The sequence below is a fragment of the Schistocerca americana genome, chromosome 1 (genome assembly GCF_021461395.2).
Source record: "Schistocerca americana isolate TAMUIC-IGC-003095 chromosome 1, iqSchAmer2.1, whole genome shotgun sequence".
NCBI lineage: Eukaryota > Metazoa > Arthropoda > Insecta > Orthoptera > Acrididae > Schistocerca > Schistocerca americana.
Window position 1 is genome coordinate 301,658,872 of NC_060119.1, and position 15,118 is coordinate 301,673,989.

At 40.8% G+C, this 15,118-nt stretch overlaps 1 protein-coding gene across 3 annotated transcripts in view; it reads left to right on the forward strand.

Annotated features, from left to right (window-relative positions):
* Window positions 1–5,061, forward strand: part of LOC124595508 (Golgi reassembly-stacking protein 2) — an 85,038-nt gene extending 79,977 nt beyond the window's left edge. For all 3 annotated transcript variants that reach the window (XM_047134290.1, XM_047134282.1, XM_047134274.1), the window contains exon 8: window positions 4,247–5,061. In XM_047134290.1, coding sequence (XP_046990246.1) covers window positions 4,247–4,374 — 128 coding nt within the window. In that variant the 3' untranslated portion in view covers window positions 4,375–5,061. The remainder of the gene's footprint in view (window positions 1–4,246) is intronic.
* The last annotated feature ends 10,057 nt before the right edge of the window (window positions 5,062–15,118 follow it).

Here is a 15,118-nt window from a genome sequence, read left to right on the forward strand (position 1 = left end):
TCATAGCACTTGCAGTGGATTCTGACAAAGTCAGCCTGTACATTTTTTTGCTCTACGTGTCCCTTTACATTTCCATTTCACTATCACATCAGAAACAGTGGACTTAGGGATGTTCAGGAGTGTGGAAATCTCACTTACAGACGTACGACACAAGGGTCATTCCATGTCAGTTCAATCAATTTGAGAAAATGTTCCACCTGATAGTCTCAGATTTGGCTGAAATTTAGCACACCAATGCTACCAAGTGTGGAACACTCATGTACAAACTTTTAAGTTCCCCTGCCAATTAGTTCCAGAATTATGGCTTGTGAAAGAAAATGGCGTGACCCGGAAATTGCAACCTGCATCTGGCAATGTATCTTAATATGATGATAACAAACACTAAAGTTTCCTGGAACTGTACTTCTTGTGCCCACAGGGTGTATCCCAGATCTCCATAGCAACAAATCTTGGTCCGATTCATCCAGATCATACAGTACAAAGCGAATGCCACATTTTGTTCCATATGTTGTTTTATGACATTCAGATGCTTCTGCTCTACCAATACTGCAACTTGCTTGAACAAAAGCCCCACTAGTAAACCCTCATGCCTCCATACTGACTTTCCACAACAGTACTGATCAGTCTGTACTAGAATCTTAAAAACATGAGTAACCTGTAATTGTTGCTTGTTTCCTTTGTTGTTCTTGCCTAACAATGACTCGTTCTGTCCCTGAAAGCTACCATTCTTTAACTATCTGTTGCCTAATGGTTCCCAACAATTGCTGCAGCTTTATCTGAAACAAGCTGTCTGCATCATCACTATTACTTGCTAAACCGTGTTAAAAGAAACATAACCAAATACATCTCTGTCAACTTTTATTGTACACAAATGCCTTGCAATAATAAGTTGAATTTTTGCCGCATATTATATTATGGTCTACTTGGGCAGTGTTTGAAATTTGGCTTGGATACCACTTGTTCCTTTTGTGCTACCACACTTAGAAAAGCCTGTTTTTCAGGTACTTTTTCAAATTTTGTGTGCATGTAACTCTGTGTGACTGATATGGGCAAGATGAGTTCTGTGTGTGTTCAGGCCACATTAAGCTTACCACAAAAAAAATTTATACCCTTTTTGAGTGAATTATATTTGGCATAGAGGGCACCTACAATATGTACCTCTTAACATATTACATTTTTTAAATCACATTTTGGAATTTTTTATTTTCCCTCGGAAACATGTTGTTGGTGTTTTGATTCATAGTGTGTGTTCTCTAAGTGGATGTTATTGGGTTGTAAAAATTTCACTGGACTGCGGAATAGTTCCAAAGCTATTAAGACCTGAAGTTGCATCTGAAGATAGATTGCCAGATGCGGGTTGCAATTTCCGGGTCATGCCACCTTCACCGAGCGAGGTGGCGCAGTGGTTAGACACTGGACTCGCATTCGGGAGGACGACGGTTCAATCCCGCGTGCGGCCATCGTGATTTAGGTTTTCCGTGATTTTCCTAAATCGCTCCAGGCAGATGCCGGGATGGTCCCTTTCAAAGGGCACGGCCGACTTCCTTCCCTGTCCTTCCCTAATCCGATGACCTCACTGTCTGGTCTCCTTCCCCAAAACAACCAACCAACCATGCCACCTTCTTTCACAAGTCATAATTCTGGAACTAATTGGCAGGGGAATCTAATACTTTGTACACGAGTGTTCCACACATGGTAGAATTAGTGTACTGAATTTCAGTCAAATCTGAGACTGTGAGCTGGAGCCCCTGGTTGAACTGACATGGAATGACCCACAAGTGACACCCAGTCACCTGACCACATTCAAAGTCGGTGAGTTCCACGGAGTGCTCTATTCTGCTCTCTCATGATGTCTAATGACTAGTGAGGTCACTGATATGGAGTACCTGGCAGTAGGTGGCATCACAATGCAACTAATATGAAAAACAGATTTTGGGGGTGTCCAGATACTTTTTATCGCATAGTATATATGTTCCATACTCCCTCACATGCCCACAGCACCATTAGGTGGCATTCAGGTTTGCAGTGGGGAGTGGTGTTGATATCATTAGTGTAGTATTTGTCTTGACATCGTTAGCGTAGTATTTATGCTTCTGCAGCTTTGCGTTTCTGTTCTAGCCATTCCTGCTTTGCCATTTTTGCAATTTCTCTGAAAACCATTCCCTTTTGCATGCTTCATTTGCTGCATTTATAAAGTTTTTTTACATAAATTAAATCTAACTTCTCAAGTGTTTGTCAGAACCATATACACAAAATAATAATCTTCATGGTAACAAAAAAAATTACAAATCCAAATATCAATTCAAAATGTCCTTCATCCATTTCACTGATGCCAGAATGACTGTCACTTAATTATCACTGACACAACTACAATCCGTCCACATAAACGTAAACATTCAAATTGTTTTCTGTTCTTCAGGTTACCTCATGTTTATCACACTGCTTCATTGTCTAGTTTCTTCTCTTGCATCTGTGAACATGGTTTACACCAGAGTGAACAAAGCAAATGTGAATTCCCTCTGGTGTAATTGCAAGTGAGTAGGAATAGCATTCAGTTGCATTCTGCTTGTATTCGTGGTGCTCGCACACACTTTAGTTTCGTGGCAAGAACCTTTGAAGTCCTACTCTCATATAGCATCGGGGCCCAGTTGCTATCAGCGTGGTTTTGTGCTGTGTGATATATATATATATATATATATATATATATATATATATATATATATATATATATATATATATATATATATATATATATATATATATATAGCGCCATCTCAATCACCAAGTCCATTCATATGCCAGTAACCAGCACTGGCGAAGATAAAAACAGATTTATACTTCTTTTTACATTTTTGCCTCTCTTTTTTTCCCAGAGGCGTCAATAAATTTTCTCAGATTTAGTTCCCAGTGATTAGTAATGGTTCTTTGTATGAGAAGTCTCAAAGCAGGGTACAATACATAATGGAACATTGCAAGTTTTGCATTGGTATCTTGTTTCCCAGCGCACTTTTCTTTTTCTTGCAAACCTCGCATCTGCACAATAGCATACGTTCCTGCGAATGTTCACTCGCAATAACAGCTGGAAAATGTCTCCCTGTGAATTGCATACGGTTCTTGTCATCGTAGCACCTTCCCCTACCAACTTTTTTCCATTCTGTAACATATTTTTCTACAGTCTCCCTTACGAGAGAAAGGTGAAACTCTGCGAGTGCCATTTTTTGCCCTGTTACCGACCAGTGGAGAGCATGAGCATTTAGAATGCACAAATCCAGAATGTGAAAAAATATTTCTTGTACCATTTAACAGTCTTATGCACTGATCCCACTGAGCTCAGTAACATGTCAAACAGTCAACTGCGCCCATACTGAAATTGTGATCTTCTATACATTACTGTTTTTTTATTTTCCTCCAGTATTTCTGTCAGTCTTCTCTGTTTCAACCACTTGTGTGCCTTTCACTTACTCCTGTGGGCAGTGTTTTACCGGTGACCAGTCAGTCAGAGTCAAATGGACCAGATCTGTTTTAGTGGAACTTCTCTAATTGCATAATTTAGTACAATTGCACACTGTTGTCTGTGTTAACATTACCGAATCTCAAAAACTGTTTATTGTGCAGTGGAATTCAATAACAATGTTTGTTTCCAGTTTTGTTTCATATGCCTCTATTTGTTTCTTTACATAAAATCGTATCATTATCAGAATCCAAGGCTGGTGGCAAACAGGCAAGACGATATTCAGCTGTATTTTAAACATGTTGACAAATATATTAGTTCCTTCAATACTGTTGCATCTGGGAGTGAGGACACTCCAGTCAGTTTGTGAGTTTTTGTCATTGTATTTCATAAGGATACGCTGAACCACAAGTAGTATATGCGCAACTGTCTTGAAATCATTCACAGTGTGATAGTTTCCTTAGTCATCACTGCACTTGTTTTCTGTAACGTCATCACATTTCTGATAAATGCCATAAGAGGCCAAGTGCAATTATATCATGGCCATGTATTAACAACTAGGTTGAAACATTTTGTTTACAAACATGTCACCGATTAAAAGCATCAACACTGGTGTGAACACACATTCTAAGTGATTGCAATACAGCCTCTAATGTAACTGGGGCAGCAAACTAAGTTTGTTACTCTGTAATGATATACTAGAAACAAAGGAATTGAGAATATATCTTCTGTTATCACCTCTACATGAGCTGTGATAATTAATGTGTGTAGTGAACTGTGTGTAATTTGTTACAGGTGGTGGACCGAGTATACCTGGAATGCCAGTTGTGACAACACCAATATCACTACCTGGGATGCCACCTATAACGGTGTCAGCTTCTATACCACTTGCAGCATTTGAGGGCCTTCCTCCTCCTCAGTAGATGGCTCCTGTTAATCTTGAAATTGTCATTTGGGAATCTTGGATGACACTGCTTCTCACCTTTGCATTTCTGTGATAGAAGTGATTTTTCTTCGAGTGACGTACATTGAGAAAAGTTATTACAAAGGGTTGAAAATATTGATAGATACCGAATGTTTCTTATGCTGCCAGGAATTGCTGGACTGTGAATATAAAAAAAATAAACAGTGCCTCATTAAAAAGGAATTTCTTTTGTGGGAATTGACAGTGTTGTAATCTGTAATGAAATTTTAAAACTTAATTTGTTGTTTATTAATGTTTTTATCTTTGTATGTATCATATTGTAGTTACAAGTATGCATGCTTGTTCGCTTTAAGAATTATGGCATTCACTGGCACATTGTACGAAGCAAGAAGTTGATGAAACATGTGATATGGAGATTATATTCTGTCATATGTATCAGAATAAATAGCCATCAAAATTAATTTATTTAGCAGATACAAATGTTTTATTTCCTTTCATACATATTTAAATTCATGCTTTGTGTATTGAATGTGTCAGTGAGGTTCTGGTACTGACTTAGGCTCTTTCATATTCATCAAACGTACATGAGCCAGCAAATGTATTAGATTTTAATTGGCAATAATGCATAGCTTTATTTTCCCGTCCATGCTGAATTGTTAAATATATCCTTTCATTAGCTAGAGAAGCGATTATATTTAATACATTTTTCAAACAGGTAATGCTAAATGCGCTCTCTCTCTCTCTCTCTCTCTCTCTCTCCCCCTCCCTCCCTCCCTCCGTCCCTCTCCCCCCCCACCTCCCTCCATCCCCCCTCCTGCATCCCTCCCCCTCCCTCCATCCCCCCTCTCCAACCCTCCCTCCATCCCCCCTCTCCAACCCTCCCTCCGTCCCTCTCCCCCCCCCACCTCCCTCCATCCCCCCTCCTGCATCCCTCCCCCTCCCTCCATCCCCCCTCTCCAACCCTCCCTCCATCCCCCCTCTCCAACCCTCCCTCCATCCCCCCCTCCTGCATCCCTCCCCCTCCCTCCATCCCCCCCTCCTGCATCCCTCCCCCTCCCTCCATCTCCCCTCTCCAAGCTGCCCTCCTTCCCCCCCTCCATCCCCCCTCTCCAAGCCTCCCTCCTCCCCCCCCCAACCCTCCCTCTCTCCCTCCCCCTTCACCTCCCACTCATCAGTCCTCCTCCCCTTCTCCCAAAGTGATGTGTTAATGAAATTTGTTGTTGATGGCACCACCATTAACTTCTCAACACTGAAAATTAAAGTCACTGAATATTTGTTCAACATATGGTATCATTACATGCGGAAGTTACTTCACACAGTGCTGATGATGTCAGTCATTTGAATTTTGTGTGGTGTTGAGCAGTAGCAAATAAAACACATATATATTCGCATCCAAAGAGACATATTAATGTTTCTTCTACGGATGAAAGGCTCCAGTGTTTGCAGAATAACAGAGGAGTAGCCATACACTGCCTTCTTCAGCAGTTTCCAACCAAGTCTTTGATGACTGGTGCAGGCAGTCGCATGATTATGTCTTGCATTGTCAGAATGTAAATACAGTGAAACCCCTACTTTACATTTTCAATCGAAATTCTCTATAATACTTTGTACAAAATGTGTTAAGTGAAGGAAATTACAGTACAATGTTTATACAGGGTGATTCAAAAAGAATACCACAACTTTAAAAATGTGTATTTAGTGAAAGAAACATAATATAACCTTCTGTTATACATCATTACAAAGAGTATTTAAAAAGGTTTTCACTCAAAAACAAGTTCAGAGATGTTCAATATGGCCCCCTCCGATACTCCAACTCGTTCCACACTCTCTGTAGCATATCAGGCGTAACAGTTTGGATAGCTGCTGTTATTTCTCGTTTCAAATCATCAATGGTGGCTGGGAGAGGTGGCCGAAACACCATATCCTTAACATACCCCCATAAGAAAAAGTCGCAGGGGGTAAGATCAGGGCTTCTTGGAGGCCAGTGATGAAGTGCTCTGTCACGGGCTGCCTGGCGGACGATCCATCGCCTCGGGTAGTTGACGTTCAGGTTTCATAACTAACCTTTTTCGTAGGACTCTCCATACAGTTGATTGTGGAATTTGCAGCTCTCTGCTAGCTCTGCGAGTCGATTTTCCTGGGCTGCGAACAAATGCTTGCTGGATGCGTGCTACATTTTCATCACTCGTTCTCGGCCGTCCAGAACTTTTCCCTTTGCACAAACACCCATTCTCTGTAAACTGTTTATACCAACATTTAATACACCACCTATCAGGAGGTTTAACACCATACATCGTTCGAAATGCACGCTGAACAACTGTCTTCGATTCACTTCTGCCGTACTCAATAATACAAAAAGCTTTCTGTTGAGCGGTCGCCATCTTAGCATCAACTGACGCTGACGCCTAGTCAACAGCGCCTCAAGCGAACAAATGTACAACTAAATGAAACTTTATAGCTCCCTTAATTCGCCGACAGATAGTGCTTAGCTCTGCCTTTTGTCGTTGCAGAGTTTTAAATTCCTAAAGTTGTGGTATTCTTTTTGAATCACCCTGTACTACAGTTCGTGGTAATGAATTTAATCAATTCTTAAAAAATCGCAGATGTGTAATAAAAAGTAAAAACTCACAAAAAATTTAAATTGCTATCTCAGTACAAGGAAATTGAACTGTTTTCTGAGATGCTGTGACTAAAAACTATACGTTTCCAAATGTGTTTTATAGAGGTCATCCTTTGTGCTTACCAAGAAAAAGCAAAAATTGATGGACATGTTGAATTAAACCAAAAACATCACAGCAGCTAAGTGGTTAAACCATATGCATAATTGTGGGCATACTTTGTCACCATTGCCGTTTTTGTTTAACGCTCTTCTTATGATTTGCACTTCATATGCTAACTGCCATTAAAGTATTAATTTAGGCTTGACGAGAGAAATAAAGATGTGAAAAACGAGTTTGCTTCCAGCTTATTGGAAGTCGGCTCAGTAAAAAATTCTGTACACTATGTAACATGTAAATCTGGATGAAAACTCAGGCGCTACACTTTGGCTTTGTGCTCTCTATCACTGCTGTCAATCTTTACGATCTACATTGTGCGGTGTGTGTTGTGCAAAGTATACGCATGAGTAGTGTATGTAGTTGTTGCAACTGTATCATGTCAGATATGAACACGTTCAAAATGTGCTATCGCAAAACCCTTGTTCTCTTTCCATGGCTGGCCGCTATGGCTGAGTAGTTCTAGGCACTTCAGCCTGGAACCGCGCTGCTGCTACGGTCGCAGGTTCGAATCCTGCCTCGGGCATGGATGTGTGCGATGTCCTTAGGTTAGTTAGGTTTACGTAGTTCTAAGTCTAGGGGACTGATGACCTCAGATGTTAAGTCCCATAGTGCTTGGAGCCAATTGAACTATTTCTGTGTGACACATGTCACAGCACATCATCTGTACGAAAAGTATATTTTTAGCACTTCACAAAATGCTTTCACCCCTACCTGCACTCCCATAGCTGAAGGGCCACTCTCCCTCTCCACAAATCCAGTAGGTGAGCTCGTTATATGTGTGTTTAGTGTGGTGTGGTGGCTGTGCTGGCTATTGGGTGACTTAACAAGTCACCAGACAGTAAGAGTTCACTAGCCGGAAAATCGCTATGTTTCCTTAATTATGACCAAGCATATCCTTCGAGGCTCAGTGTCTGAATTTAAAAGTTTGATGATTGATATTGTTGCTTAATACAGTACATTGGAAATACATGCAAAAATATGAGACTGAGTAATAAGTGGCACAAGGAAAGGTAGTCGCTGGCCCGCTTCATCAAGTACTGGCTTGGTCTCCAACACTTCATGTTGACTGTCTTGTTTTTTTATTACTGCTGCAACCTAGTAGTAGTTGTATCATAGCTTCACAGTGAAGCTAAATATTGCATGTTGTGTTGGCAACACTGATCGTGGATTACATAAGCATTTCCACTCTTACATCCCCCCCTCTCCACAACAGTCGAAAATATTCCCTTAATTCTGCCATCATCCGTGGTGCAGACCATCTGTCTTCTGAGCCACTTACAACTTCTGTCACATCAAATATCAATAGGAAGAAAAAGGGACAAAGTCAAGTTAGATGTCGAGTAAGATCTTAGAGTTGAAATAAACCTTATTATGAAGAAATGTAAAATCAGGGAATTTTTAGTGTTGGCCTTATTATTTTTTCGTGGAGGCTATGAATTTATGGTGTAGAATCACGAAAAATGTAAAATCGAAGTTCCACTGTAATTAGGAGTAAAGGAGATCACTCATATTAATAATGGAAAACCTCATCACATCAGATATGATTATGAGCCATTAGCATAAAATAACATAACCACCACAGGGTTTCGAAAATAGGTATGTCTTAAATCTTCCCTCCAATCAATGCATTAAACAATCGTCTTATTAGCCAGTGAATTTCCTTTTCATAACATAGAATGTCTTGAGATAACACTGAAACCAGTATTCGTAAATATTCCTTTCACAGGTGGTGATTTACATAACAGCTTATCTAATACATAGAGCTGGGTTAAACATATCCCAGCATATCTCATTATCATAAAACTTAATATTACTATACACGGTGAATAGTATTTAAACTGACAAACTCTGGAAGGTTGTAGGGGACATCAAAACAAATATTTTTCCCTAATGTCATTTTTTCCTATGAGGATTATTTAAACCGGTGGTGGCCGTATTACGCTCTTCAGTTGTAGGCAACTGCTGTCCACCAGTGTAGTAGTGCATTGTTTCTGTTTACTAATGGAGCGATACATCTGGAGTGAGTACACTGACATGGTTGGTGCGTACTACGTAGCGCACCTCAATGGACGAGCTGCACAGCGGGTTTAACAACAACAATATCCTAATTGCCGTATCCCGCATCATACGACCTTGCTGCTGTGTACCAACGTCTGCGGGAGACAGTCATTTAGCAGATTACCAGGACAGGGACGCCGTCGCATGGTAAGGACGCTGCAATTTGAGGAAGCTGTCTTGCAGCATGTGGAGCGGGATCCTTCAATCAGCACTTGTGCAATTGCACATAACATGGGGACGAATGTAAGAACAGTCCTTCGAGAGCAATTGTTACGTCCATTTCACTTACAGCGTGTCCACAATCTGGAACCAGTTGATTATCCGCCCAGAGCTCAGTTTTCGCAGTGGTACCAAGGACAGTGTAAAATGCATCCTACATTTCCATCCTCTGTGTTGTTTACCGATGAAGCAACGTTCGGGCATGATGGAGTCCTCAACATGCACAATTCGCATGTTTGGAGTGAGGATAACCCATATGCCACAGTTACTAGTGCTTATCAAGTGCAGTTCTTCGTTAATGTGTGGGTCGGTGTCGTTGGGGACTGTTTAATTGGGCCGTATCTGCTACCTAGGCCATCAGATGGCAGGCACTATTACAATTTTCTCACCAGAGCATTGCTGGAAGATGTCCCGCTCCCTACAAGACAACAACGTGGTTCCAACATGACAGGGCACCGGCACATTTCAGTCGTCATGTGTATCAATTCCTGGCGCGACGGTTCCCAGAAACGTAGATTGGCACAGGCGGTCCTGTACCATGGCCTGCTCGATCCCCAGATATGTCCCCTCTGGACTTTTTTGTGTGGGGAGAGATGCACAACCTTGTTTACACAACTCCTGTTGCGTCAGAAGAGCATCTGGTTGCCCGGATAGTAGCAGCAGCAGCATGAACAATTCAGGATACTCCTGGGGTTTTTGCCCGTGTCAGACAGAACATGGTCTGACGGTGTAACCTTTGTTTGTGTCGATAGAGGCTTTTTTGAAAATCTACTGTAATTGAAATTGGGTTGTGTTGATGTGTTGTCTCTTGGTCATAAAAAATGGAAAAATGTTTGTTGGTTTAATTAATTTGCTGCCAGAGAAATCTTCCTCTGCCAGTTTAAATACTCACCATAGGAAAAAATGACATTAGGGGAAAACATTTGTTTTGATGTCCCCTACAACCTCCAGAGTTTGTTGGTTTAAATACTTTTCACCCTGTATACTTCAGTATCCTCCCTCCCCATCACTATTGCTCGACACATACTAAGTTCAAGGGCTAAGTCTCCATGGTCACCTTCCTTATGAAATAAATATCTTTCATAGTCTAACTTAGAATAGTTGTACACCTTAGTACACTCATTAGGACACCTGTCATCATTTTTCAGTGACTCTTTCTTAAATACATGTCTAATTTGAATTCAGGTATTAGTGTGACTGGCCAACCTATCAGATAGGGTTTCAACTAATTTGTTTATCTGTTTCTCCAAACTAGCAAAAGTAGATTGTTACATTCAAATCCTAATATGTTCAACCTTACAGGGTGTCTGGGATTTGTTCATTAAAATTCCTGATTCATAAAATCTTTCACTTGTTTCAAGTCATTATTTAATTCCGAAATTGCTCACTGACCTCATTTTGTACTAGATCAAACTGGTTGTTCACCTTGGTATGTAACACCTCTTTTAAGGTACTTACAGCTAATTGAAATTCTGAAATCTTAGCATTAATCTCGTTTCTTTCCTGTCTGGACTCCTCAGACAATATTAATCTTTACTAATTTGTATTTTATTGCTTAAGTCTGTATTAGAGTGGACAATTAATGCTGCTGTGGTTTTTATGAAAAATATAATCTTCTTGTTAGAAAAGCTTTGTTGGCCTAGATCACAGCCATTACACATTTGGATAATTAGTGCTGGCAAATTTTAATTGCCATCTTCAGATCATCTACATTACAGTGTATCCATAATTACAGTTTGATTTTCAGAATGCTGTAGAAAGCACTGCTCAGAATGACTTTAAATTTGAAAACATGTTATTGGCATGGGGAAAAGTTGTGGAGGAAAAAAAAAAAAAAATTAACCAACAGACATGCGGCACATGGCTATTCCTTTCTTTGCATCCAAGATGCCCACCATGGCTGTCTTCATGAAGGATTGCATCTGCCGGTAAAGCTCTGAGTGCCAGTAGCCCTGCAGAAGTTCCTGATATGCAGGAGTATTAAAAAAACGCATTGGTCTGTTATTGCTAGGGTCTGGAGAAAATAATTACAGAATTTGAAAAGAAGGTTCTTTTGTAGTGCAATGTGGCAGAAAGGAAAGCAGTTGATTTGACGTTTGTTGAAGACATGGTCACAGCACTGCAAGAGGGGTTGAGCACTGACATGCAAACATTCAATGCACGAGGAATTGCCTTAACATTGGACATGCCTATGAGCCTAAAATCCTACTAAATATCATGCATTGCTATTCATATAAAATTTATCATAATCTGGAGTTTCCTCCTGTTGACCTGCCAGCAAGATAAGTTTGCTCGATGTTTTCTTGCTCTCATGGAAATGGCCATGGACAGACAAAGTCCATTTCCATCTCCAAGGACATGTCAATATGCAGAACAGCAAAATATGGGCAATGGAAAAACCACACACACATCAGTCAGTACCACTTCCTTCTGAAAAGTGACTATGGTGCAGATTGACAGCATCATTTATCATCGGGCTGTATTTATTTGAGGGGATGAATACTGAGAGTTCTGTGATCTGTATCGCCACTGGTAAATGCTATGAGAGTCTTTTGCACACCAATGTCATTCATACCCTTCAACAGTGTGGAGGTGTGTGCAGGATCATTTATATGTAAGATGGTTTTCCTCCACATATTGCACAGCTAAAGAAGTGGCTGCTATAGAGGAATTTTGGAAATGCTCTATCAGCCATCATTTCCCTGTAGCCCGGATGTTCAGATCACCCATTCTTAATCTGTGTTTCTTGAGGCTGTGGAGTTATGTTGTTTTCAGTGCTCCAGTTATGAATATAGGTGAACAAACTGAAGGTGTGCATTGTGAACAATACACACCACTGTACTGTGGAACATGTTGTTTCTGAATGTCAACTTACTGAAGCGGGTGGACAACACATTGAAAATTTCTTGCACCAGTCTCATGACAATTCGAAACCAATGACATTTTGCTTTTTTATGGAGTTTTTGGTTCCAGCACAATTAAAAATCGATTTTTCCCATCTGATGTGGTACTACCTTGCTGTAGTGGGTGCATAACTGTTGTATTGAATCTCATCTGTTATTTGTAACCACCCCCGTTTACTTTAACATGATTATAGTGCCATCTGTTAGTAACATTTTCATTTTTTTCCCCCTCCTTGATGTTTCCTCCTGTGTCAATACTATGCTGTTCAAATTTGACGTAATTCTGCGCAACTATTCTCTTCTTATACTATTTTGGTGGACACCCTGCACAACAAATACTCTGATTACTGAAGAATACGGATACTACCTGTCGGCTTTGACCATAGAGTAAATTACTCTATGGCTTTGACTGACAAGTTCAGAAGTTACCAGAGATGATGTATTGCACAGATTTAACAGCAAAGACGAATGTTGAAAAAACAAAGAAGTGCAGGTCAGAGAAAGCAGATGATATACATATACCACGTGCATACTTACAGGGTGTTTAAAAAATGACCGGTATATTTGAAACGGCAATAAAAACTAAACGAGCAGCGATAGAAATACACTGTTTGTTGCAATATGCTTGGGACAACAGTACATTTTCAGGCAGACAAACTTTCGAAATTACAGTAGTTACAATTTTCAACAACAGATGGCGCTGCGGTCTGGGAAACTCTATAGTACGATATCTTCCACATATCCACCATGCGTAGCAATAATATGGCGTAGTCTCTGAATGAAATTACCCGAAACCTTTGACAACGTGTCTGGCGGAATGGCTTCACATGCAGATGAGATGTACTGCTTCAGCTGTTCAATTGTTTCTGGATTCTGGCGGTACACCTGGTCTTTCAAGTGTCCCCACAGAAAGAAGTCACAGGGGTTCATGTCTGGCGAATAGGGAGGCCAATCCACGACGCCTCCTGTATGTTTCGGATAGCCCAAAGCAATCACACGATCATCGAAATATTCATTCAGGAAATTAAAGACGTCGGCCGTGCGATGTGGCCGGGCACCATCTTGCATAAACCACGAGGTGTTCGCAGTGTCGTCTAAGGCAGTTTGCACTGCCACAAATTCACAAAGAATGTCCAGATAGCGTGATGCAGTAATCGTTTCGAATCTGAAAAATGGGCCAATGATTCCTTCGGAAGAAATGGCGGCCCAGACCAGTACTTTTTGAGGATGCAGGGACGATGGGACTGCAACATGGGGCTTTTCGGTTCCCCATATGCGCCAGTTCTGTTTATTGACGAAGCCGTCCAGGTAAAAATAAGGTTCGTCAGTAAACCAAATGTTGCCCACATGCATATCGCCGTCATCAATCCTGTGCACTATATCGTTAGCGAATGTCTCTCGTGCAGCAATGGTAGCGGCGTTGAGGGGTTGCCGCATTTGAATTTTGTATGGATAGAGGTGTAAACTGGCGCATGAGACGATACGTGGACGTTGGCGTCATTTGGACCGCAGCTGCAACACGGCGAACGGAAACCCGAGGCCGCTGTTGGATCACCTGCTGCACTAGCTGCGCGTTGCTCTCTGTGGTTGCCGTACGCAGTCGCCCTACCTTTCCAGCACGGTCATCCGTCACGTTCCCAGTCCGTTGAAATCTTTCAAACAGATCCTTTATTGTATCGCTTCTCGGTCCTTTGGTTACATTAAACCTCCATTGAAAACTTCGTGCACTGTGTTCTAGGCGGTGGAATTCTAACACCAGAAAAATCCTCTGTTCTAAGGAATAAACCATGTTGTCTACAGCACACTTGCACGTTGTGAACAGCACACGCTTACAGCAGAAAGACGACGTACAGAATGGCGCACCCACAGACTGCGTTGTCTTCTATATCTTTCACATCACTTGCAGCGCCATCTGTTGTTGAAAATTGTAACTACTGTAATTTCGAAAGTTTGTCCGCCTGAAAATGTACTGTTGTCCCAAGCATATTGCAACAAACGGTGTATTTCTATCGCTGCTCGTTTAGTTTTTATTGCCGTTTCAAATATACCGGTCATTTTTGAAACACCCTGTATGTGCATATGGTGTCTGTCCTTTCGGACACGTCTGAAAGAAGACACCATTGATGACCTGCAGCCGTCTAGAACGAAATTAGGATTATATTAATACCTTCAGCTGGTTTTATACCACGTACATTCATATTTTGAACATAATTGTAAGAATATTGCTTATGTGAGTCGTAGTATCCTATGCCTTAGTTAACCAATACAGCTAAACTGAAGAATAGCATACTATGCAAAAAAGCAAGAAAAAGAAAAGGAACAGAAGTATAGTTAGCATGGACTACCTCAGCATTCTGAAGTTCAATTTATCTGTATAGATTAACTGCAGTATGGGATACAAATTTAACGTATGAGGATTTCTTCGACTTCACTAACACTAGTCTTCTATTCTTCAGCTGACCTACGTAGGTAAGCTGAAATGCAGGATACAGTTTTTACAGGTGTTGCTTTTTTCGTCTCCACTGCTATTAGCATCCTATTCTTCAGATCATACTACTACTGGCGAAGAGACCGACATACGTAAAATCTGTATCCCGTACTTTATTTGATCTATATAGGTCTCTGAAGAACAGAATACTAATGCTAACGAAGGTCAACTAAAGTACAGGATACAAATTTTTTTATTCGCCTTTGATACCACTAGCATCGACTGAAAATTATGAGAGCAGCACAGGGGATGGTGAAAAAACCTACAAGAGTAAATTTTGTATCATGTACTTCAAGT